The sequence below is a fragment of the Paralichthys olivaceus genome, chromosome 3 (genome assembly GCF_024713975.1).
Source record: "Paralichthys olivaceus isolate ysfri-2021 chromosome 3, ASM2471397v2, whole genome shotgun sequence".
Lineage (NCBI taxonomy): Eukaryota > Metazoa > Chordata > Actinopteri > Pleuronectiformes > Paralichthyidae > Paralichthys > Paralichthys olivaceus.
In genome coordinates, this window is record NC_091095.1 from 13,436,857 (window position 1) to 13,464,409 (window position 27,553).

Consider the following 27,553-nt stretch of genomic DNA (forward strand, 5'->3'; position numbering starts at 1 on the left):
TTCAGCAGGTGGTTCAGCCGGGGCGTTTACGTGACAGTACCAGCGACGGACCCACGACAGAAACAATCCGACTGTCACAGATTCTCAGCGATAACTGATGGAAATAAAGAAGTAGCCGCTGAATGACTTTATAAATATTTATCCGGCAGCTGCTTTCTGTTCGTATTTCATATTTTCCACGCGGGTCTGCGGCGCTCGTCGTGTCTGGGGTTCGCCACACGCAGCAATAACAATGGCTTCTGGGTCACCGTCGTCCTCCCCGGACACTGCGACGGGCTCAGGTACAGACCCAGCCCGGCCCGATACCGGGGAGCCCCTCGGTGGAGCAGGCTCGGACTCCGACTCGGACTTGGGTTTGGGCAAGTTCGACTGCAGCGCCATGGACATGGGGGACAGGCTGGAGGGAGAGGAGCTGATGGCGGAGTTTGAGTCCGCAGCCGATCGCGTTCGAGACCTGGTCCAGACCGCCGGCAGGGACCAGCTGCTGTACCTGTACGCCCGATACAAGCAGGTGAGTGTCAGACCGCGTGGACCAATGGTGAGCCCTCGAGTGGTGCGTCACGTGACTTTGAATGACAGCCACATTGAGGGAATGATCCAAATTCCTGCTCCATCACTGGGCTGTGATCAGGTCACTCAACCTCATGTCTGTGTGTTGTCCTCCAGTCTCATCAGGTTAACCGACATATTGATCGATGCTTGTGTTCACAGGTCAAAGTGGGAAAGTGCAATACACCAAAGCCCGGCTTCTTCGACTTCGAAGGACAGAGGAAATGGTATGAAGCTGCAACTTCTGTTTACCATAAAGGGTTTGAACACAGTTGTAGATAAACAGGGGTCGCTTTGGTACTGTTGGTCGTAGCTTACATTTAACACACAAACACACACTATAGACAGCTTCAGACATCGACTGTGTGTGTGAGAGAGAGAGATGGAGAACATTTTGTTGTCTACCTTACATATTACACCTGTGTTATGACCAAACAATCCAAGTCATTCACATCAGATATCAGTTGTCACTATGAGTGTCACATTAATCTTTCCTTTAGGCTTAAAGACTTGCTCTTGAGGGATGGTTGTGTCTTTTAACTCTTCTTTTTGGCCAGAGAAAGACAAACACTTGATATAGAGCAAAACATGATAAAAATGTGATGTAATCAATCATAATTTATACTTCCTTACTGTGCTTACACAACGCACAAGCATTATATTGATATATATTGGACTTTTGTTATATTGTTATTGATGAAAGTTGTATTTTGATATTTATTACCCAATCCTGTGTTCTATTGTTTGATATGAACTGCTCGTCCTACATGAAGTAAAACCCATTTGAGAAACTCTTTATATAATATTTTCAGTTTGTGTCATTTAATATCTAAATGTCTACTTCACATTTTATGTTGCTGTGTTCATGCACTTTCCAGTGTACATTGTAAACCATTACACCCAAAGCAGATAAAACTGCCTCTGTAAATGATGATTATGATGATGATGATGATGATGACAGTTATGATGTCATTACTACAGGCAAGCCTGGAAGCAGCTGGGAGACATGGAAGCAGAGCAAGCAATGCAAGAGTACATTTCATGTGTCAATGTGTTAGACCCTGAAGGCAGCACGAAGGTAATAACCATTTCTAAAAAGTCAAAGCTGATTCCCACAACTTCACATACTGTCAAGTACTATACTATAAAACTTAGCGTTGTTCTTTCTTGTAATAAAATAAATGCAAAATAAGAACAAAACAAAGTTCTAAAAAGTTACGACACACTTTCGTATAAGAAGGAACAGGGAGGTTTACTAATACCCTCTTAAATTAGATGTGTTAAAATTACAGATGCTAAGTGGCTTGCAGACTTGATGAAATGTTTACCTATCTATTTTGTAGCCATCTTTTTGTCCTTCTTAGAAATCAGTGTTTGTGGATTTAATGATATGATGAAATGGAATAGAAGGTCTAACTCATTCAACCAGAGAATATTGTATAGAAGCTTATTTTGCTCTAGTTTCACCCATCTGGCACTTTGTATACAAGTATTTGAAATAAACACAAGTATTCAACTCTTCTCCATGCTATGGAGAAAAATGACAATAAGAGAAACAGCGAATGTCAACTTTTCCCTTTTTTCAAATGCAGTTTTGTGTTTTTGTCAGTAGAGGTCAGTGTCACAGTGTCAGTCCTTTTAGTAGCTCTTTATTCTGTACATGTAGCATGAAAAATACATGAGGAGGTTATGTTGTCCTCCTCAGTGTCTGACATTTTGGGACATGAATAATGCATTCATTTGTCAGAGTATGGCTGAGGAGATGTGTCTCCATGTATGGTGACACAAGAGAGTTTGTTTACATCTCTACACACTACTGAGTGGACTGTCAGGAGAGTTGTGTTGCCACAGACAACCTGTCCCTAGAGACAAAATCGCTCAGTTAGAACAACAAGTTTATACTGTGAGTGCTGTGGGGACGAGCATTATTAATGAAACACTAAAAATAACAAACTTTACCCACAAAATATTATCAAAATGTGTGCAAGATGAATATTCTTATGTTAAAGAAGGCCAGCTGTTTGCTGTGCAGGATTACAATGAAGTTTATGAAGGAAATGTTAATTCTTCGTGTGTCTGTTTTTGAGAAGCCATTCTCAAATGATGATCTACTGAGCCAACTGCAGCTCATTGCACAGTGAAGTTTATTACAGTTGACAGCAGTCAGTGTTCAGCATTTCTTCAAATGATGTTCCCTCACCATTCTTCTCCACCTCAGTGCTAACTGCTTTTCTTCTTTACCCCTTCATTCTACCATTACTCCATCTCTCCTCTTTCTCTGCTCTGTGTCTATATTTATGTCACTTTATATAGTGTCACTGTCAACCACACCTCCAATCCTGACACGTCCTTTTGTCTTCGACCACACTGCGGGGGCAATACTCGCTGACTCTACCCCATAGCTGCACAATGCCAGGACAGAGTCCAGCAGAGCCCCCCCTTCCTAAAAAAGGAGCTGATTGTGTTAGTGCTAGCAAAGCACCTTAGCATGGTGGTGGCTATTCTTTTGGAAGCCCAGTTGAAATGGTGTAAGTAGGAGTGCATAGACAGAGAAGCAGGGGGAGAATAATAGCCAGAATTTGACCTCTGCTCCGTCTCAATTGTTGAGCAGACACTGGATTTATATTACATTACACTGCAGAGGAGCGGGGCCAGTGCATCAGCGAATATTCTGACTTTCTGAAGTGAATTAGGTCGAACCAAAAGTGCACGCACAGTTGTTTTGCTCCGCTTGTCATGTTCTTCCCCACTCTCCCTATTTTCCTGAAATCAGATTTGTGTGGGTTCTTTTGTGAGTCAAGGTTGGTCAGTGAAGAATAGGCTGGGTAATAAAGTCCTGGCTGAACCGAATGTAATATGGAATTCCATGAAAACACAAAAGATTAACAACAGCCACAAATTGAGGCGCAATACATTTTTATGTTGTTCTGTTGCATGTTGTTGGTTATTTATTGCCAGTGAGGTCATGTCTAAACCCTCAGCAAGTAGTCTGAATGTTATCTTTGTCGTGCATTGGCTCTGCAGTGGCTATAGTGGGGAAGCTATAGGTAAAGCCATTCACAGTGAATGGCCAATACCAGCCCTATTGTTCTGCACTTAGCTCACAAAACAGTTTGGTCAGTGCCTCTTTCCATCACAACACAGGCTGCAGAACTCAGCCAAACTCCACCAGGTTGGTGACGCTATCACTGAACAAGAGGTCGTTTTGTTAACGTGTGACGGACATTTGTAAATATCACATTTCTAATCCAACTGTGTGTAAAGTGAATATTGATCTTTTATGTTGTTTTTATTTGACAGGAAAGACAAGGGGCAGAAAGGAGAACAGGTTTCGGAGGAGCAGCAGTTAGCTCTCTATACCAGGAAGAGATGATCAGGTATTTACATCAGGAGTCACACACACACACACACACACACACACACACACACACACACACACACACACAAACACACAAACATACAGATACACAGTTATGGCTCGGGAGATAGAGTGGGTCGTCCTCCGAGTGTTGTGGTTTGAACCACGGGTCCTCCATTCTGCATGCCGAGGTGTCCTCGGGCCAGACTCTGAGCCCCAAATTGCAGCTGTGCCGGCAGTGTCTGAGTGATGTGTATTTCTGCATACAGATGCACTGTGTGAGTATGTGTGAAGAGGTGAATGACCAAGTGCTTTGAGTGGTTATCAAGACTAGCAAAGTGATTTATACAAATACAGGCCATTTACACACACATGTATACACAGGCAAACATACATCAGAAAATGTTGTGAAGTTGATGACAGTGAATGACAGTAGCGTCTTTAAGAGTTTCACAGACACACAAGTGTTTTCCTCTGTACCAAATCACACACACTCTTTATTCGATTCAGTGATTTCAGGTTGTGTTATCAGATCCCAAAGAATTTCAGTCTTGCCCAAGGACTCTTGAACAGACTTAGCTTTTTCCTCCAGTTGTGAATCCCATACTAATTGAATACATAGGTAATCTCAGTCAGAGTCTGGCATTGTTAACCTATGGTCTTGATGCTGTGTTTGATTATATTCAACAGACCGTAACTGCGGTTAGGGTCCGCAGACGTCATACTGATTTTATGTTAATGAAATATATTCTCCATTTACTCCAGCCTGGCAGAGTTACTCAAGCTGAAAAACCTCATCTTCATTTCAATGAAAAAAGAGCTCTTTTGGAGATGAAAATGAGATGTGTGAATCCTGCAGGTTTTCCTCCTAAATGGCTGTATGTGATTAGTATGCACAGTCTTGGGAAGAGACAGCCAGAGTCTCCCCTTTTTAATTACGTTACGATTCGGGGGGTGGTCCGGGGGGTGGGTGATGAAGACTGGCGGTGTACAGCAGAGGGATGTGAGTACAGCAGGTTTCCCAGAACGGTGCTCCCTGCAGTGGTATCCAGTTGCAGCTATGCCCTGAGGGACACCAGGAAGGAGGAAGTCATTAACATGGCATGTACACGCACCTATGCACATGTGCACACATAAACATACACTTGCCTCTATACGTCGACTCAATCGCATCCAAATCCATGCACAGCCTCCTGGAACTGTCACACTCACTGCTCTGCTGCATTTCAATTTCCTCTTCCTCATATATACACACATAAACACACACACACAGACCCACTCCATATTAAACAGCTAAGCACCTGTTAACCAGACATAAAGTTAATTGCATTGCTCAGTGCTCATCTAGATCTCAGAATGTGTTTGTATGGGGCGAGTATATCGACAAAACCTGGATTGATTATCTATATCCCTGGGCTATGGAGCTGATCAGTGTGTGATTGAGGAGGATTTGAATGCTACATTTGTAATTCTCTCACCCACCTAGTTAACGGATACTGATAAACACTGGAGGTGTTGTTGTGTGTTCGCTGTGCTGGAAGCCTGTGGCTGAGTTATGTGAGTTTTCATTGTTTCTCGTACTTACATGGACCTCAGCCATGTTGAGAGTGGAGACCAGGGTCCTATAGGAGATGTGATGACTGATTGTGTGTGTGCGTGCGTGTGTGTGTGATGGATGGTATGGCCGTGGTGTTGATCAGTGAAGCTCAGGCCAGGTAGATGAGTGTTCTCTACTACTGTGGCCAATTTAGCCTGATGGATGAAGGACATATCTGCCAGTACACCAGACTATAACACACACATGAGCACATAATGCACACACACACACACACTCACACACACAGACGCACAAACAAAACCCTAGGTACCCCAGCTGTTGTGAAGACAAAGTAGGCTTCCCAGCATGCACTGTGGCACTGTGGATGTCGTGTCATTATAGTACTCACATTAACCATTTGTGTGTGTTTGGCCACAGGTGTGTACATTCATATGTAAGCTTGTTTTAGTGATTGTGTGTATTTATATAACCTTAAGTTACATTGCATACTTAGCTGTGTGTGTGTGTATGTGTGTGTGCACGCGCTTCCTATATGTGAGCATGTGCGGCATGCCCGTCAGGTCAGCCCTGTTTGAACCATTGACGAAAGACTGATGAGCTGGCCTATTGATTAGTTGCCAGGGGAGACGGATGGTGGCCACACATCAGGGACACTTGGGGTCACTGTGGCCATCAGACAAGGAAGTGGGTGTGGTCCTGCATTGGGGGGGAATCATGAATAAACATAGCGCTGGTAATCAGGAGTATGTAAATGAATGTGCTCATACATAACCAAGCTGTGATAAAAGTGTAATGAGTTATTCATAATTCATCACAGGCTGATGAGGAAACGCAGCGAGAGAGAGGGAGGAACCAGATGAGTGAGAGGGAGAGAGCGGCCAGATGAAAAGATGAAGAAAAGGAAGTGCAGAGGTTCATTAAAGAACTTTGTGTCTGTGGTTAGTGTCACTTCTGGCTCTTTAGTCTTACACTAGACAATATAAGGTGCGGATTGTGGACAGGAGAGGTTCATCTCCCCTGGGTGAAGCTGTGTTTGGAGTATGGATTCTTATTGTGGAACAGTTGATCTCACTGAGATGAGACTTGGTCTGGGTTTTGAACTTGGCCTGAGGTTTTATTATTACATCCACCAAGGAGCTTGTGTTTTCATCAGTCTTTGTTTGGTTATTTGTTAGATAGCAGGATTATGCAAAAACTACCAGATGGATTATCACGAAACATGGTGATAGGATGTGGTATGGGTGAGGAAAGAAGCCATTAAAGTTTTGTGCAGATCCGGATCAGGGGGCGGAACCAGGATTTTTTTTTCATTCTCTTTAACACTGAGAAATTAGGCGTTTTTTACATTTTCACTGATTTCCTTATGGAGCACATTTAGGGGACTGATATTTGTAAGTTTGTGCAATGGTACAGCTTGATTAGATTTAACAGGACCAGTGGGCCATCCTAGTTTCACATATAATATATATTTCTTTTGTGTATGTTTTCTTTCAGCATACAAAGCATACTTCAAGACATGTGCCTCAAGTGTTAGTTAGTTAAACAATGGCAGCTATGTTAAGGCCATGTTCTCCCCACCAAATATAACAACATCCTCAGTGTTAAAGATGTTGTTCGGCATCCAATAGTGGCTCCCGTGTGGCTGGAGCAGGGTGTTTGCTGTGGGACCAGTAAGGCCCCAGTGAGACAGAGCTAGCAGGTGTCACTGTCAGGAACAGGGGGATTTGGCCTTGGGGATGACTGACTCACTGTGTGGGAGTGGTACAGTGGTGGGTATGTGGGATTTCTGTCAAACAATAGAGCACTAAATTCAATTAATCTGAATGGCCGGCATGGTTAAGCGAGAGGGGAAAGGCGTAAAGCTCTAAATGAGATTTCACCCCTTCTCTCCCCCTCACCCAGCAGTCCTCCACCACTGCACCCTGCCTTCCACCCGCACTCAATCCTGTCCCCAATGCCGAGAGGTGATTAGAGACACGGAGATATAATCGGAGTGTGTCGTATGTCAGTGTTCCCGAGGGATGAGGCACGTGTGGCTGCTGCTTTTGTGTGAATCATGTGTTTGTGTTATCTGTTATGGCTTTATGTTTGATGACTAAACACTGTAGTAACATAGGTTCTTGCTTTTCTCAGTGTGCACACAATTAAAAGATGAAACATGTGAAAGCGGTTAAAGAGCAGATTCACCAAAACTGTTAAACTGTGAGCACCTCAGACGAAATTCCTTTCACCTCCATTGTATTGTGACAGAGACATGTTGTAAAAATATCAGACGTATCTCAAAATATAAGTAAAACCAAAGCAACGTCATCTGATTGATTGTATATTTTCTTTTCTCTTTCTCTGTGTTTGAATTTCTGTCTCTCTCAGGGAAGAGGATAAGAACATCTTTGACTACTGCAGAGAAAACAACATCGACCACATCAGTCAGGCCATCGACTCCCAGAAAGTGGATGTAAATGCTAAAGACGAAGAGGTAACTACAGTGTTTAAAGATAACTGTACTGGTGGGACAGGATAGGAGTAGCCTAGAATAAGGGAATCAACCTCTCACTACAGGATTCATGTGCAACACTCAACATCAGGAAGCATTTAGTTTGCTGAAGTTTCTTTTACAAATACACTGAATCCATCCCAGCTGCAGGCTTGCTGTCTGGTGCTCTGACCCCTCGATCACGAGGGCAAGTAAAAATGATCCTCATGAAAAATACAGGTCACTGGGTCATGTTTTTTCGCAGTGATTGCAAAATGGTTCCAATGATCTGAGGCCACAAACATGGGAATCACTCCCCAGACTGAGGAGGGCAAACTGTATAAACAGCTATTATTACCACCGCGATGTGTTTTGTGGATTGACCCTGAAATCCAGTCATCTGTCCTTGATTCATTATCATCCAGGACCAAATGGTTGCTTTGTCAGTACAGCCGCTCCTCAGATAAGCAGGCAGGCGGCTGGTGAGTTCCCAGTCAAACACCAGATGGTTGAGGGTCCACAGCAGCAGAAAAACTTTCATCCCTCCTGTAATGCTGTCTGCTCGTCTGCAGTTCTGCTTCCCCAACAGCAGAGGGCAATGGTGAAGTTTCATCATCAGCAAGAAGCCTGATGTGCTCCTGCAGCTCAGAGAGATGGACACAGAGAGAGGCTCTGTCTCAGTGGATATTTAGTGTGTCAGTGACTGAATATCCACCTGTGTTACATGTTTCTGTTGTTAACTAACTGTTACTAATGATGATTAAGTAGCAGTTGATTTGAGTTTGTGGAAGATCGTCAAACATTTGCTTGGTAAATGAAGTCATCCCGTCATTCATGCCACATAGCTCCTGGTCATGTAGGCTTAGATGATTTTAAAAACATATTTTTGTCATTTGACTTCATGATTATTATCAAATAACAATAAAACTAAAGTAACAGTAATAGTTTTTTTACATGCAGCTTGCAAGGATTATAATTATCATTATTATCATTGATTATCACAGGATATATCCTCCTGAATGATCAAATATATTACAAAAATAGAAGGAGTGACAATGTCAGATTAATTTTATTGTAATTAATAAATCATGATCATCTCTGGATGACCTAACAACATTGTGAATTGTTTATCAAATTTTTGCATAAATCAAATTGACACTTTAAATGTTTACTCCTCGTAAAATAGAAGATAAGTGTTGACCTCAAACAAAACCTTTTACTATCAAGGCAAGAAAACTTGTTAATAGTTCTGTGTTGGGAGACACTGTCAGGTGTGTCCTATATTTACTTTATTTGTCCTTACTGTGTCTTTTTGATCACTTAAATCATTGTGGTTCTTTTAAAGCCCAGACAATCTAATAATCATTGTGCTTATTACTACTTATATAAATGTGTTGGGGGGGTTTTCAGTATAGAAATCATAAACTAAGATATGTGCTTAAAATGTCGGTTTAGTTTACCTGAGAAGACAAAGAGGCAGCTGTCATGTTTATGATGTTAAATTCAGTATCATCCACCATCTATTTAAATAAAAAAAGGTGCTATACCAATTCAATTTGAGCAGTGAAATATATTGCAATATTTTTAGATAAGGAATGCACTTGCATACTTTGTTTGCATACTTGCCTCTTAGGTATACCTATATACAAACATGCAAAACTGCTTATTATATGCTTATACTCACTGCTACGTGTTTATATTGGGAGAGAGCCAGAGAAAGAGAATGAGATAGAAGAGACAGATGAAGTGAAAGTAGCAGTGAGAATGTACACATACTTTATATTCATTCTGCAGACTGAATGTATTGTCCATTTGTGTATCTGTGTTACAGATGTAATACCATTGTTAGTTTCTCTGTATAGCAGAGCTTCTGTTGTCCGCAGTGAGAAAGAGTTTGCCAACCTGCCAATCACAGAGATTGGAGACTTCTCTCCACCCACTGTAGAGTAGAGTGAGTTCAACATTTGTTATGTCAGGTTTTACCTTCCTGCTTTTTCAGCTCTGATCAGAAAATACCATTCTTAATGTGCCTTCTTCTAAGTATAAAGGTCCAAACTCTGAATCTGTAAATGTGATTTCTTGAATGCTGCACTTTTTTTTTTCTCGCCTTTATTTGAAGCCATTTTTCAACTGCGAAGAGGCAGAAAGGAAAAAAGGGGGAGAGAGAGAAAGAGAGAACGGCTATCACAGCAAAGGTCCAGATCCAGATTAGTTCAGTGTCCTGTAGTAGAGTCTGGTCTTCAGTGAAAATGTGGCCAGCAGTCAACAGCAGCACACCTGTAAGAGGGCAGGAACGAGTGAGAGAGCGAGGAAGAGAGGAGCCACACCAACTTATTGGTATTCTGGCCTGGATCATAAGTATCCATTCTACCATGCAGCCGTGGTGATCAATATGATTTAAGCAACAGAATTGAACTTGGCGAGTTTGCTTTACCTAATTGGCCTCACTGAAAAATGAGCTTGCTTGGTTTTATTAGAACAAGGATCTTGAACCTAAAGAGAGAATGATGCATTTGTGTGTTTCTACTTGTACTTCCATCTTTGGGTGATAGAACTTATACAGGCAGTGGATGTTAAGACTTGTTTTTAGGGATATGGTTAAAATAGGGTTTGAGTTTTTTCATTTAGTTGTGATGGTTAGGGTAAGGGGCTAGGGAATTAATTATCCCTATGAGTTTCCTCACTTTTCAGACTGTGTGAGGGTTTCTGCAACACACCTACACAGAGAGAGAGAGAGAGCATCACACATACTGTATCTCGTCAATCTGTCGTTATGTAGTTGAGGTCCAAAGGCTCTGAATTCTGAATGGTGCATAATTTCTTTTGTCTGGAAGCAAAGACACACTGAAGTCTGGTAAATATCAAGGCCCAGGAAATATATATGTTGTATACATAACATTTCATGAAATAAAGCTGATTTAAACACAATTTAAATGTTGGGTCATACTTTGAAAGGTTTGCTCAGAGCAGATTTTTAAAATATCTCAGTAATCTCATGGTGTGCACTTGTGTGTTTGTGTTCGCAGGGGCGGGCTCTCCTGCACTGGGCCTGTGACAGAGGACACAAGGAGCTGGTGTCTGTATTACTGCAGCACAAAGCAGACATCAACAGTCAGGTCAGTCTGTCCATCTCTCTTTCTGGGGTTGCCTCGGCATTTTGACATAAAAGGTTCTTCATAAAACATCACTGAAAGAAACCGTCTTCAGGTGGATCAAGCAAGTATTGCAGAACTGGAGTATCTTTTCAGGTCTGTGTGTTATGGAGTAGCCCCCTTTAACTGCATCCAATACACAGTGTGAGAGCTGGACTTTCTTGGTGATGGAAGAGCCCCAACTTTAAAACACACACAGCTTAATTTGCTGTTACAAGCACATTCATGTAAAACACAAACAAGTACAATGTGTTTGCTGAGGTGTTTTTGATGGATTTTGTCTCAGAAGTCACTACAGACTGTGTTTGAGGTCTGTCCCAGTGTGGATGAGCAGTATCAGTGTAAGTAATAGATGGAGATGAGAGGAAAGTGTCAGTAGTCTTATAATTCCCATAACACTGCTCAGCACTCGTGTAAACCCAAAGCAAAAATAGTGACATCTTCAGCACCCCCACTGCCCTTCTCTCCTCTCTCTCCATCCTCTCCCACCCTCGCAGAAGGTCACCTTTAATTCACTTTGTGCCACAGACAAATCCCTCAGGGCTTTAACAGACACAGTTAGCTGGTAGCTAGCCTGCTGTTTAGCCTTCCCAAGGTTTAGCTGCATCCAGGAGGCTTTAGCTGTAAGCTGGCTCAGCTGCACATCGGAGAAATTACTCCTCTTCCCTGCCTAGCGGCACGACATAGTGCAGTTCACCGGGCTGCACGCTGAGGCTTTAACTGTAAGGCAGAATCAATTGGAAGTAATCAGGCAAATTGTTTTACGTTGCACAACCCACATAATCAGGACATTTCACAAATGAATTTCTCTTTTGTGGTCATGAGTGCAGACCCCTTTTGTTTTGAATGCAGCTGGGAGGGGATTTGTGGTGGAATGGTTCATAAAGGACTTAACAGTGGCATAACTATCAAAACACTTCGCTGATGATTTAGAGCCATATCAAGATGACAGGAGGAGGGTTGATGTATAGCGAAAGCCTTTTGCCCTGTGGTATGAAGTCGTGCATATATATATATATATATATATATATATATGTCACGTATCTATCATTAAAATATGAATTATGTAAAAATATAAATACCAAAAGTTTTCAGCTGTCAAAGAAGTAACATTAATCTTTGGTCAGGTTATGATATTGGACGGCTGAAGTTTAACAGAGTTCAATTTGTTTTCCTACTTCATTATATATCAAAACACAAAGTGTGAAATGACCTAATGTTTCTTTTTTCCTTTTATATCATTTGTAAAGGCGGTAGAGGATGACAATAATGAAGAGTTTTAAAATCTTTTTTAAAAAGATTTAAAAATGTGCCTTTTTTAGCACATTTCTGGAGTTACGATAAAGCCACTCAGAGTCAGTCAGAGTCCAGACGTCACCTGAATCCATGCATTAAGGCCTTCAGGACCTCTCCACCTGTCTGCCTCGCAGGTGTCTGAGGGAGCCGGGCCAGGGGCCAGACTGAATATTAAAGGAACTGGACCTGTTCAGCAGTGGCAGCAGATTTATGAGGTGGCTGAGAGAAAAATATTGTCAGCTAAATCATATCACTCTGTCGCAACGCCAAATTATCTCACTATGTAAAGCTTATAAAACGATATGCGTCTCATTAGAACCTGCTCAGACATCCTTTTGTGTGAGAGTAAGACAGAAAAGGAGGGAAAGAAGGAAAGGAAAGTTGCAACTTTTTTGTACTAGAGAACAATAACAAAAAATTGATCAATAGTTTTATCCTTCTCTCCTTTTTGTCCAAAGCCACTGTGACAACGAAGAGTATCTGAGGTTGTGTGTGTTCATGAGAGGAATAGAGGAATGTTTGGGTTGTTTGCGGGCTATTAGAGCGACCAGTAATCTCTCTTGACCTCTACCAACTGCCGAGCAACCAGTAAATAAAGATCAAACATGATTTATGCTTAATTTGTTGATTAAAAAGGGGAGGGGGACTCCAGAGTTATGACAAAAAGTATTATTATTTGCTTGGCAGAGGAGGGAAATCGTTTGAAATTAATCAACTGATTGTTTTAGTGAATTGTTCCCAAACCCTGGTAACCTGCATTAAAGGCTCGTTTGATAGTTAATCCTGGATCAAGGCGGGCTGGGACTATAATAGGTAGCTGTCTGTGTGTTTGAATACGCAGATCACAGCTCTACCACCTGCCAACTGTAGATCCAGCCCTGGTGTCCATACTGTACCCCCCCACCCACATCCCATCTCCCACTGTATCACCGCTCTCTCAATCAGCTGATTCTCTCAGAGAAACTGGGGCAGACAACAATGACTGGGAAACATGACAATAAGACCTCATTTAATGTAATAACGTAAATTAAGGCTGAAACGCTGGACTTATGTTCTGTGTTCTAGAATGTATTTAGGAGCATTATTGAGAAATGAGCTTAAGTTTAGGACATTCCTTCATATCACGACTGCAGTGAAGAGAGACCTGACAACAGAATATTAAAAGTAAGAATTCTTTCCGACTTCAAGTTCAGGTCAGATTCTTTGACTAATTTACCTTTTTATTAAACATATTCTTTCTGATTTATATATATTATATATGAAGACAAAGTTCTTCAGTAGTTGCCTGGTGTTAAGATAAAATTAAACACTGAATGGATAATCATTGCACAAAAACTACAGAATTTACTTTCTCTACTGTTCACCAAAGCAAAAAACGTTTTTAATAAAGACCACAGAGAAATGTGAAACATCAGAAGAATTTGGTAATTTGTGGTGATTATATGTTTTGTTTAGAGTTTGTAGAGTATGTTGTTTCAGTGGTCTAGACGTGTGCTTGTGTGTGTCCACACTCCCTGTGGTCATTCTCTGTCCAGACGCTGTAATCCCACACCCACAGCTACAATAAGCCCCATCCCACACACATAGACACACACACACAACTTTTCCTTTTCAGGGTGAAATCCCAAACCCTCCTCTGACACTCCCAACGAGCTCTCAGGTTGCCATGGGGATGCATTGCTTATATATAGGACGTGCCCATTTGTGGGAACTGGAGTTGAAAAGACAGGGCTTTGGTTCAGAGTTGTTTTTCAGACTACAACAAAGGTCAGAAATGGCCCCAGAGTAGATTTACACAATGTCTGACTTAAAGCGATTACTGCGAGGGTAAGTGATGGAGGCGGGATTAGGCTGACAAAGAGGAAGGACAGGTGAGATGCAGGTTATTGCAGCTCGAACACAATGGCAGGAAGGAAACATCGTTGAGACTTAAAATTAGAGGAGGTGATAAGAGAGTGCAGTGCAGGTTTGAAACACACGGACCCATCCCACATGCTTTATACTAGACTCATTCCTGCATTTTTTTGCTTTTCTATCTTCCTTTCTCTTTCTCCTCTCCTCATCACTCCTCATCCCCTCCCCTCGCAAGCTCCCATCCCCTCCACTCCATCCCTGCCTGTGCCTCTACTTTGTATTAAAACAACATGATCCATGAGGCGGGGAGGGCAACTCGCAGCACCGCTAATTCTAATTAATCCAGCGTGGTAGCACGGTCGCGGCAGGCCCCAAGCGCTCCCAGTCTATCAGATAGAAATTCATAACTTAATTGAGGTCAGAGCCTCGAGTAGCAGAACAAAAGTCTCCAGCCAGGACCAGCTAGATCAATAGTAATAAATATCTGACTGGGCAGCCTACAATTGGTGGCTAGAGAGCACACAACAAGTCTTTATACACATAGTCTGCATGTGGAGGCTGCAGTGTCTGTCTGGACAGTGTGTGTGCATCAACAGTTTGTGTTAAGGAAAAAGTCAGCGTGTGTATGGCATATTTTTTCAAAGGCACATTCTGTGTGTGATGTGGGAGGAGTTGGAGAGATGATTTATCTTTATATTGGAGCCAAACAGTGAATTCATGACTGTATGTGAAACTGATTCATGACTGATACGCACATGTTGTCACACGTCAGTGATGAACGTAGGAAATATGTGCAATATATGGGTTATTTTACATAAATTGTCCGGGCTGATATTAGCTAATTGCAGATATGTCAGTATTGGCATGATGGCTGATAACAAGGCTGTACAGAATGCAAAACACGTTAATTGTTATTTATGAGCAGTGTTGTTCACCAGAAAGCTTGTTAGTTTATTTTTCATATCTAAAGCGATCCCACCCAGTACAAGTCCTGCTCACTTCTTCTTTACGACTTCTTCAATATCAAAATATTAAAATATCAGCCTCAAAAATCTATTATCAGTCAGGCTCTGTCACGTACAAAGTAAGAATACGGATGTTCTGCATGTCAAATTATAAAAAACACACAAAGTCAGATTCTCTTGTAATTATAAACTACTGCAATATACAAATAGCTTAGAGCTACAGGAAAATGTTTTTTAGATAAGGCTTTTATGCATGAGCCAAATCCTCGGCTCACAAATCAAGTAGCATGTCTAAGAAAATATTCCATTTTAATCAGATTGAACCAATTGAAGCATTAGCATCTGTTCATGCACATCCGTCATGAAACAGAATATTAAACCGGTATCAATATTTATTGAATTTCAATGAACATTCAGCTAAAATTAAATAATATCTTCTACTTTTTTGTGGATATTATGCAGCTATTGAAACCACTTTAGAGCTTATTCCAGTGAAGCAGACAAAGAGCCCCGAACCCTCTCATCTGTGTCCTCTACTGTGGTGTCAACTACTTGTGTGATCACAGTGGTAAACACACGCACATGCACATACACATGCACATGCACACACTCCATGGTGGCTGATTGAAATTCTATGGTGGAGGCATTATTACACGTTTGTATCCCTCCCCTTTCCCAGCAATGCCTCCTATAACTAATGGCTCAGTCAGCCCAGTCATAACAAATATTCAGCAAGATTTGTCATAATTGTGTGTGTGTGTGTGTGTGTGTGTGTGTGTGTGTGTGTGTGTAACCTATCCCTAGAATATATAGGGTCTTGAAGAAAGAAAAGGGAGCAAGTTGGGAAAGTGGAGAAGTGAGGAGAAGGAATAAACCATGAATTCAAAGAATAAAATAAGATGGAGGGAGAAATAAAGTAAAGTAAACAACACTAGTAAAGTTGCAGGATTTGCCCAAATACAGTGTGTAGTCAAGATGGTGATAAATCTGAATTTTGCTACTATCATTTTTTTTAAAATAAATTATACTGTGGGTATGTCCTTGATACCATCCAGTCTGCAGAACTGCTTCTATAACTGCTTTATAAGTTTTACATCTGTGTGGAGAAAAACCTTTTATTTGTCAGGAATCTAATTCACTGGTTACTTCTGTCTGTTTATTTTCTCCATTCCCTATAAATAGATTTGGTATAAATTTTTTCACAATGTAATTTGAAACCAGAAATATGAAATGAAAATTCAATGGTGGAGAATTTATCCTTGCGACAGCACAAGTATTATTTGTTGCTCCTGCATTTTCAGATAATCCACTACCACGTGTGCATCTGTTAATATGGAGCAATGTGATGTTTCTTTTTATGATTAGCACTTGTAAATGCATAATCTGTCAAACAGGTCCTTTAAAGGTTGTTTTCATTTCTTTTATTTTCAAGTAAGAACCTAAAGTAGGGCTGCAGTTTAAAAAAAGAATCTGTCTGCTGTTTATTTAAGATTACTATTGGAAAATAATTCTCATCCCAGACTCCAAGGAGACGTCTTAAAATGTTGTGCAGTCCGACCAAAAGTCCAGAAAATACATATATTCACTTTACAATGTTATAAAATAGAGAAATACACTAAATCGTCTTGTTGGAGAAGCTGAAACAAGCAAATATTTGGCTCACATGAGTGATCGATAACCGAAAGAGATGCCCACTTATTTTCTGCTAATCGATTAGAACTGAAGTGATCAGTCGATTAATCAGAACAAGTGAGGTATATAACACACATATAAAATCCACCATAGCCACCACACACAGCACTTGATGTTTTATAAGCCACACTGTGAGCCGTTCTTATGGGATTCATATTTAGTACTTGCTGCACATTAGCTGGACTCGTTGAAATGAGAGCTGTTGCCGTGCTGTGTTAAAAGGGCCTATCAGACACACACACAGTTATGAATCTATAATATGAGCACTCAAAAAAGAGCCAGCAACTTGACAGTAATAGTGCAGCCTAAAGAGCCATTCCAGCAGGTAACAGTCCTCTTTGCCATCATCAGCTGTTGTTTCTTTCTTATTGGCCACTCACTGGGCCTTGCCTACACTCAACTATTTGATTTCCATCGTTCTTAACCGTCCACATAAATTGTCAGGAGCATTAAAGCTGTCCTCGACCGCCTCAGACAGAGGGGGGTGGGGAGAGAATAAGAGCGTGAGAGCTGGATACAGACAGTGAGGGGAGGGGACAGGGGTGAGGAGAGAGAATAAACAAAGTAAGTGTTCTGCCTTCCATCAGTCTCCCGCAGTACTCAGCTTTATGAGTCCCTCACTCCAAATGCCTCAGCTGCAGCCCCTGCTGCCTGGCCATTGATTTTCATATTACACTCTTTTATGTATTTATTTATTTCATATATTTCTTTTTAAACATCATCGATGGGCCGCTGGAGGACAGGCGGGGGCCTCTGGTGATGTTAATACTCAGCCCAAACCTTATCCTCCTCCGTGATGGCTTTAATGGAGGCTAAGGTGTCCCACGGGAACAAGCAAGCCTAGCGACATGGGGAAGGGAGGGAAGAGTGGAGGACAGATGATATGCATAAAATGCATGAAACGAAAGGGGTAACAGGGTGAGAGATGCAGATTTTGAGAAAAAGGAATTCAAAGAGAGAAAAACAAGAGGATTTATTAGTTTGGTGCGACAGAGAAAGTCAAGAAAGTCTGAATATTGTGTTTAAAGGTGTATTCAGCCCATTAAAGTAGCTTTTGCATTGAGATTGAGCTCAGCTTTACACACTCTTGTTACCTATGTTCCATACCCATAGGGTTGAGCTATTGGGTTGTGTTGGATGGATAACATGTAAGGTGTACAGCACCTTTTGGTCTGGCATCCTCCAGGGTCTGTGAATCATTCAAAATTCCCCCCAAACCTTGATTTTCCTGATGGCAGATGGGGGTATGAGGGGAAACTGGGATCACCCCTGCACCTGAAGGACGCTCCCAGGAGGTCTGAAGAGCAGTGAGTTTGGCGTCAGGCTAATTTGACCGTGGGTGGCAATGCTCACACGCTGAGTGGCAAGGTTACCTCTCCCTGCTCACAGAGGAGACCCAGATTCAATTAGTGCTGGCCCCAGTCTCTAGATCCTTTTAACAATGGGAGGGGGCCTTCCTAAAGCACACACACACACACATACACACAAGCACACATGCAGCAAACATAGGGCAACCTCATGTGCAAGCTCAGCCCTGTCTAACATCTTAGTCATAAACAAAACATGTTGGTTTGTGATGGTGCATCAAGTGATTTTTACCAGCTTGAGTGCATCCACTTCATGTTCAGTCCACATTACTGGTTAATGTTGTCCAGACCATGTCATACAACATGTGTTTGCTACATTTCTTACTTTTAAATTCAGTTCAATTCATCATTAAATTCACCAGAATAAAAGATTTTGGTTTCTATTCCACAACACTGCAGGCTGACCTTGAATGCAACATTTTTAACTGCAGATATTTCCAGGAAAGTCTTTGCTCTTCAGGACCTGGTGACTCCAACTTGAAATGTAATGCATGGTTCAACGTACGACACAAAATCCATTAGAGACTTGCTTGATAAAGGTGATCTATCACAATTAGAATGTGCTCAGTTACAGTGTAGTTTCTTGTTGGTGCATATAATAAAACCTGAGATTGAAAGTCAGAATATTACAGTATGTGTGACACAGTCTTATGGAAGATGGTAGATTTTGCCTGAAAAAGGTTTGTGTTCTTTAACCAGCTCAAAATAGTAGATGTAATATATAATTGTGATGTAAATATAGCCAGTTGCATGGACTTGCAAAAAAAACCTTCAAACTGTTGTTTGTAAAGTTTGTGAAATTGATTATATGAAGTCTAAAAGTGAAAGACCTCCAGTCTGGAGCGTGTCTGGTCTGTGGTGCAGGTGCCACAGTAGCTGCTCTGGTCAGATATGGCACCCGGTGAAAGAACAGTCTTTCTCTCCTCCATCTTCAAATCTGTGCTCTGCTCTGTGATTGATGGCACCTGCTCATCATAATGCTATCCACTGGAATCTGCATACCAATGATCCCGGTCGCCTATCGATTCACCCTCATCTTCCCAACACACACCCTTGAGACTGATACACACGCCTGCTCGCTCTCTCTCTCTCTCTGTCCCTCTCTCCCTCTCTCCCTCCCCCAACCACTGTCATTATAAAAGTCAGCAGCTGCTGCATGCATTGATCATAAATCATAATTGGTTGTACATTTTTCCCCACTTGTTTAATGTTGCTGTCAGGGACAGTGAAGGGGGAGAAAAGGGGAGGGGAGGCGGGGAGAGGAGGAGGCGAGGAAAGGACAAAAAACTACAGAAAGTTTTGTGAGACGCAGAAACGTGAGAAATAAAGAGAAAGGAGAAATAAATGAATATGCTCATAGAAAGTGAATCTGCCTCACCTGGATAATCTCCTGCTGCATTCTTCATGTGTGAAAAGCAAACTCCAGAGGATGTCCATGAACCAGAGGTCATGTCTGACAACAGCTATATCGAGACAAACAACCATTCACATCTACAGGGAGAATTAAGGTCTGCAATCAGCCTAAGCTTCATGTTTTTGGACTGTGGGAGGAAACTGAAACACAGGGAGAAAATCCACACAGACACTCAGAGAACATGCAACCTCCACAGAGACAGACCGTAGTGGACCCTGCAAGGCGACCATGCCAACCACTGCACCAGAGAAACATTGGAAGATTTTCAAATAATCCATTACATCTTATTACAGCGACATCTTGAAGCCATACGCCAATTACGACTGAGAAATGAATGAATTAAGAGTGACACAAGTCTTATTAAGAGATATAAGAAAACTAACCCTTTTTTTATTTTTGAGGGAATACATTGGTTTAGCAGCTGTAAAGAAAATGGTGTTCAATAGATTAAATCCTCACAGTGGCCTCCACTTCACCCCCCACACACTGTTACTGAGTCCTGTTGGCACTTGGATTGGCATGATATGAAAACATGATCCCACTGGGACACCACAGTCATAGAAATACCGACACACGCCATGCTCTCAGCTGCACAGTTCACAGCTGCTGGTGGATTTGACAGAGCTCTACCCTCAATCTCTTCTTGGGCTTGGACACAGACGGGCATAATAAAACCAAGACTGAGTGAAACGTAGTTCCGAGTGGACACAGACTCAAGGGACTTCCATGTCCTATATGTATTCTTGACCTTGAAGCTTATCGTCTCAGGTATGCCCTTGTTGCCTCCTCTTAATGCAGGTATGAACAACAGATCTGGTTGAACATTTAAAGAATCCATGTCCCATATTGTCTGAGATATGTGATCTGACGGAGAAAACCTCTTTCCGGAAATAGACAACATATCTGTGACAGCTCCTTTGTGCAGTTAAACAGAGCTCCAGACAAGGTTACTATTTGTTCCTGATTGGCCCCAGTTTGACCTTGAGTTTTATAATAACTGTGTAACAAACCTCTGGGGGCCATTCTTCTCTTCACACAATCATTTAGTCTCAGACTTTGTTTTCCTCTTTCCTTGGTTCAGTTTTGGACTCGTTGCAGTGTTATCCTGATCTTTCGAGGCATAAAGCTAAAGAAGTAAGAGTGCTTGCCAGATCTCTCTATGTATCCATGATTTGCTCTCATTCTTTTTCATTCATCTTGCTTCACATCATTTGTGTGTTAGAAATGATAGATTGGTGTGACTTAAATTCAGCAAAACTGCAATTGTACTAATAGATCAATCCCTATCCATGCTGCTCCTAAGCATATTGCTCCACCCATTAGGGTGATACACTACTACACTGCTGGATCTCTGCTGCTGCTATTGTGCAAGCAGCTGCTTTTATTGAGCACTCTGCTGACATCCAGTCCAGCATTTCTGCACCGCAAGGGGAAACTTTGGATGACATGTAAAAGCAGGGGTTTCAGTGCTACATGCCTCAGTAATGGGATGGAAACAGGGGTGCACCCGAGAGTGGGGGAAAAATGCTACGGTAGCTAACTGCAGGTATTGTGGAGTGGGGGTGGTGGTGGTGGGGGTGGGGGTGTCTCTTCCAGGCTGCTTCCAAAGCAAATGGAACACAATCCAATTTCCTGTGATTCCATCAAGCCTCCGTCCTGGATCCAGGGGCATTAGGGAACGCTGAGAGGACAGGCCCCTGACCCCCTCACATGAACATACAGGAAGCATGTAGGCTGCACACGCTCACTGGCACGCTCGATGTGCTCCCTCACAAACACACACGTGTGCAGGCAACAACACTAAATATCTGAATTTTCTTTTTGCTTTTAATCACACTAAAGGCTGCTAATTATTATTATTATTATAGCTGATTGTTTGTTATCCAGCAGGATTATGCAAAGACTACTCCTTGACATTTTGAAGAGGGGCAGGGCATGACCCACAGAAGAATCCATTCTATTTAGGTCCAGATCCAGATCAGGGGGCAGATCCAGATATTTTTTCTTTAACATTGTGAGGTAGGGCCTTTTTCATCATCCAAGAATAGGCTTTTTTTAGGGGTCTGATATTTATCTGATACAAATAAAATATGGATCTAGGGAATTTAAATTAAATGTGGTTTTATATGGGAACTGTTGGGCCTTGGTGGAGATATGGCCTCTCCTGAGTGCCATTCAAGTTGGTTTATAGAATCAGATGAAAAATGTCAGTAAGTATTTGAGTCTTTTTTGTTCCCTGATTTCTCAGTAGTTTCTGATTAATGTCCTGTTGATAAACTAATGATTCTTGCTCTCTGCTCATTGCACTGTAACTATCTCTATTCCCTGTGAGTTATCTGTCACTCAGTCTTGCTTTGTGCGATTGTGCGTGTGTGTGCTCGTTGAACAACTAACTGCAGATTAACGCTTGCTGCAGATTAGGGCTTAAACCCCTTACACTTTAATTATAACTGTATGTATTTATGTGCATCAAGGTCTTTCACTTGGCCCCGGCTCAAAACATCTGTCACTGTCCCCATGTGCCAAGTGTGTTTGTTTTATGCAGGAAAATAAAGGCAAATTTAGTTGGGTATATTTTTTGCCACCTTGGCAGAAAATTAAATACCTCTTGTATCCAAATTTGTTGGTTTTGGTTCTAATGCTGTTCTAACCTCTCATCTCTAAACTCTCAACATCATTGTGAGAGACAGACACATCGTCCGCAGTACATCACACGACTCAACTCGCAGACAGACAGCATTGTTGTCTTGAGTTAACCACGGTACGCTTTCCACGCTGGGGGCGATTTGCATCTGTGCTCCGTGATCCACCCAGAGGGAATAGAAAGCTCTAATCCAATCAGCAGGTCCCTGAAGTGCTGCCCCTGAGAGTGAGAGAGAAAGAGAGAGAGGGAGAGAAACACAACAATGGGATCACTCTGCACTGGGCCCACCCAGAGAGGGAACACAGGAGACAGACGAAGGAGGAGAGTAGGAACAAGAAGGAGGCTTGAAAAGGAAAGGGATCAAGATTGAATAGGGGACTAAACGGAAAAGAGCAAGAAAGGTGGATGTTGTAATGCAAGGAGAGAGAGGGGAAATAGAGAAGTGAATGGAAAAAGAGAGAGAGATGACTTTGGGTGACAGAAATAAAGGAGGTGTGGTTTGGAGGTCAGAGGAAACAGAAGAGGAAGGATTGGTAGAAAGTAAAGGAAGGACATGGAAGTGACCACACAGGGAGGATGTGCTGTTAGAAGGGCAAAGGTGGAAAGACGAATGATTAATTTCACCGCAACAGTTTTAGTAATTTGGTAGTTTTTCCACTTCAGTGACATTTTACAGCGTTATGGCAAATGTCACGGCGCCTGCTGGCTCTTAATCTGAAACCATTGTGCTTGGCTGAACAGCTCCTCTTGTTCCAACACCGGAGGCAACAGTTTGACCATTTATCATCATTATGAGGCGCAGAGGCAGCCATGAGCTGTGATTAAGAAGTGAATCTCCTGTTGATGATGCCTGTCATGTACTGTGTCTTATACCTGCACACACACACACACACACACGCTCACACTCACATCCCTGTCCCCAGTCAAAAAGGTCTTACAAGAGTTATATCTTTACCATTGACCCCTTGACCTCAAGTTTCATTTTTACGGTTCAAAGGACCCCACCACACACACACACACACACACACACACACACACACACACACACACACACACACACACACACACACACACACACACACACACACACACACACACGCAAACACACACACATACACATACACATACACACAAACACATTGACACTGAGTAATCTGAGTAACCTGATTCCAAATACACCATCCTGCTGCTGGAAATGTGTTTTATTATCAACAGAAAATAGTCCCTGACAAATGCACTATTTCATCCAGTTGATAACATTTGCTAAATCCCACAGTGCCCTGCTGTTTTACGAAATGACTGAGCCTTTTCACCTCCATTAATGAGGTTATGTTTTATTGCTGTTGGTCAGCAGGATAACTCAAAATCTATTGAACCGATTTCCATGAAATTTTGTAGATGAATTTTGAGATGACTCAAGGGCAAACCCATTCAATTTTGTGAATTTGAGTGAATCTTTCTTTGACATGTGGAGAAAAGGTGTTAATTTTGGCGTAGGTATAAGCTCTCTGATCAACCTTCTAGTTTAAAAAGTAAAATCTATTTTTGATTGATTTTAATGAGTCATGTCTTCAATTGGAGGCTGGGAGGCAAGTGCCATGGTAGGGAAGTCAAAAGTCAATTTCTGACAACTAATAGTCGAGGCCCTCGTCGTAATATGTTGAGTTGTAGTAGCTCATTATTTCAGGTTGATCAGAGCTGAAAGTCACCTGCAAGAGGAAAGTTTTGTTTTGCAGGTCACGTGTTTTTCAAATCAATATCTCATCTTCTCATGATACCCCTTTGGTACAATGAAAACATGGCAGCCTTTGTCCACAGCTAACACATGGCAGGTAATTGGTATTCTAGCAGGTTTTCCTGTTAACTCTTGGAAGTTTGATCAAAGTAATTAGCAATTTCTCTCTCGCCAAACGCTGGCAATACATATGTTTATTTCTGACTCTATTCTTGGAATTTGTATTAATATTATACTATTTATATATATATAATATACTAATATTTTATTCTTCCCCAGTCGCAGGCCTGTTGAATTAAAGGCTTGTTTTTGTCTTTTACAGGACAATGAAGGACAAACAGCACTACATTATGGTAAGGAGGTCTCTGTTATTCATTTCTACGGTCCATAATGTTACACACTCACTTTCAGAGAGGCAGAATTTACTTGTTTTCTAGAAAGACTTGCTCTTTGCCACATTTGTCTCAAATGTGTCATTTTCCCTCCTCTTACTCCCACTCCTCCTTCCATTCCAAATCTTTACTTTCTACAGTTGGTTTAACTCAGTTTCTCTCGTTCCCGTTGTATCCTCTGTGTGTGTGTGTGTGTGTGTGTGTGTGTGTGTGTGTGTGTGTGTGTGTGTGTGTGTGTGTGTGTGTGTGTGTGTGTGTGTGTGTGTGTGTGTGTGCGTGCATGCGCGTGCGTGTGCGTGTGTGTGCGCGTGTGTGTGTGTGTGTGTGTTCATCTTTTGGTATGTGTGGAAGTCTGTCTGGTTTTGTTCTGCGCATGTGTGTGTCTGTGTGTGTGTAATAATCGCCAGCCTCCCAGAGGAAATCAGCAGTGGTCCTTAGACTCCCCTGACCCTCTCATGCCCCAACACACATGTCCCTGAGGGGCGGTTCCTCTGTCCTCTGAGCGTGAGTGTGCGTGTGTGCGTGCGTGTGCGTGTGTGTGTTTTACTGTTGTGTGTGTTTTTGAGTGAGTGTAACTACACCATCTGTCCCCCAGCTTGGTGGCTTTGGAGTTGGTATGTTGCATCACCCACCAGAGATACACACACACACACTCACTCAACAGAGGGAGCCCCCAGGATGAGGCATAAAAAGATGACTAATAAACATAAGCGATGAACTCCAAGAGACAAATAGCAGAGAATGAAAATTCATTCCCACCTCTCTTTGCACAGGGCCACAGTAGCTGGCAAGTGATTAATTGAGGGTTTACTGCTCACCATAAATTGTTCTCCTCCTCTACGGCTCCCCTGAGGGCCAGCCACTTTTTACAGCTCAAGGCCCAGGCGAGACACACGCCACCACGCGCACACTCACCGCTGGCTAAATAAAACACAGTTTCGATCAAAAAGAGGAGGACTGCGAGCATTGCTAGAAAAATAAGCCAAGTTTTGTTAGTCTAATTTGGCTGAAAGATAAGTGATTGTTCCGGTGTTAGACTCTTTTCATAGACATGATGTGAACTTGCACACACACACATGCGTTCCCATGTATCATCATATCTCAGGTGTACACATTCCCGCCACGCAGCCGCCAGCCACCCCTGGGCTGCAGGTTAAAAGGCCTGGCTGTCAATCACTGGCTGCTGACATCAGCGATCATGTCGCAATACAGTCTGCGCTTTAAGAGGAGCAAGCAAGTGACACCGACAGTGAAGAGCACTCAGAACGAGACAAGAAAAGAGGGAGGGCGAGGTGAGAGGAGCAAGAGGGACGAGAGGTGCATTGGGAACGCAGGGACCTGCTAACTGGGTTAAGAAAGTGCATGCCCCCCCATACAGGGACACACAAGACCCTTTTAGTAGGGCACAAATTGCCAATGGGGCAGAATTGAAGTGTTTGAGGGAACCACAGGTTCAGGCCAGTAGCAGTACTGGAACCGCAAATGGGCTTTTCATTAACTTCAGCACCATACACACTGTATGAAACTAGTAAGTAGAGGAAAGAAAGGAGGCTAATTTTAAGAAACACAACATCAGAACAATTTGCTAAGAGCGAGCTGCATCATTATATTCAATGTCTTATTCACAGTAATGTATCCAGTAAAGAATAAAATATATATATAAAACATATATACTCTTCTGGTGATTGCACCTCCATTCGGTCCATTGGTTTAAAGGGGACTACAGCCACACAAGCATCTCTTTGAGCTGGTAGATAAAGCTGTACTTAAGCTAAATGCTAACATCACTATTCTAACATGCTGACAGTTAAAATGCTAACATGTAGTACCCTGTTTACCATCTTCCGATACTGTGTTAGCATGATCACAATTGCTAATTAACTTAATTCATTAGATAAAAATAATACAAAGTACAGTTATGGTTGAGGCTGATTAAAAGTTGTTAGTTTTACAGGAACTGTTTCATAAATGAAACTTCTGAACAAATAAACATTTTGACTTTATGTAAAAAGTCAAGGGAGCACCATCATTATTAAGATCCCTCCCCAGGGGACCATGAACGTCTGCAGAAAATGTCATGGTAATCCGTGACATACTTCCGTGAGGACCAACATACAGGACCAACCGAATGCTATCGAGTACAAACTAAAGAAGCTAAATGTTTTTCCTGTAATTCCTTTCATATTATTTCTCTCCTAACTCCACCTTTAATTCTCTCTCTTTATAGCATCTGCGTGCGAGTTTGCAGAAATCGTGGAGCTTCTGCTGAACGCTGGAGCTGACCCGTTCATCAAAGACATGGAGGGCTCTCTCCCTGAGGAGGTCACTGAATCGGGCGCCATCTCCTCCCTCCTTCGTCAGTACACTGCTCCGAAAGGCTAGATCACCTCTACCTACCCACCTCCCAGGTCCTAGTCTCATCCCCGGCCTCCCCCTGCATCCCTTCTTCATTCCTGAAGAGACTCTGTTCAACCCCAGCAGTTGTAGACCAGGATTGCAGAGGTTTTGTTTGACTTTATTTCCAAATACTTTTGGTGAGTTCATTTCATCGACTTAGCTTCTCGAAGCTAAGGGTGTAAACATTAGCCCTCTAATTTAAAATGAAACACACTGCATATGTTTTCATCCACTGAAATACTATATATTGACCTTATCTGCCCAGTAGGTTTGGTTGATATGATGATGACTTTCTGTCAGCTGGTCAAGACTTTGCTAACTGGGTTAGCTATACTTTGAATTATGTCTTGACCAGACCATTGCAAGCAATATTCCAGATCATAGAGCAGGACTGCTTATAGGCAATATTACAATTATAAGGCATTGGGGGAACCAAAAACAGACATTCCCATCCACAAATACAATTCCTGGAAAACCATATCAAAAATTGTGTATAACGTGAAAAAGAATTTCTACATATCACCCACTCCTATTGCGCAGGTCAGATAACCAACCAGACCTTTTAGCCTGGGTCAGCTCTCAACAGGTCCAGTCATGATTCAGTTGTGTTATGTTCCAAGGAATGCTTTAATCATTTGACATATATTATCATTAAAGTCTTAAACAAATCAGTTTCCGCTGACTTTTGTTCTCTGCTTAGATATGTG

At 42.1% G+C, this 27,553-nt stretch overlaps 1 protein-coding gene across 1 annotated transcript; it reads left to right on the forward strand.

The window, feature by feature from the left end:
- Positions 1-18: 18 nt before the first annotated feature.
- Positions 19-27,517, forward strand: acbd6 (acyl-CoA binding domain containing 6). The gene is made up of 8 exons (XM_069522055.1): positions 19-511; positions 712-776; positions 1,531-1,627; positions 3,850-3,926; positions 7,836-7,941; positions 10,965-11,054; positions 24,380-24,410; positions 26,677-27,517. Exons 1-8 carry the CDS (start codon positions 233-235, stop codon positions 26,829-26,831), a joined length of 900 nt encoding a protein of 299 aa, XP_069378156.1. The 5' UTR covers positions 19-232; the 3' UTR covers positions 26,832-27,517.
- The last annotated feature ends 36 nt before the right edge of the window (positions 27,518-27,553 follow it).

Coding starts and splice junctions, on each gene's coding strand:
- acbd6 (XM_069522055.1), top strand. CDS start 233: ATGGCTTCTGGGTCACCGTCGTCCTCCCCGGACACTGCGACGGGCTCA. Junction 512..711: donor TGTACGCCCGATACAAGCAG/GTGAGTGTCAGA, acceptor TTGTGTTCACAG/GTCAAAGTGGGAAAGTGCAA. Junction 11,055..24,379: donor AAGCAGACATCAACAGTCAG/GTCAGTCTGTCC, acceptor TGTCTTTTACAG/GACAATGAAGGACAAACAGC.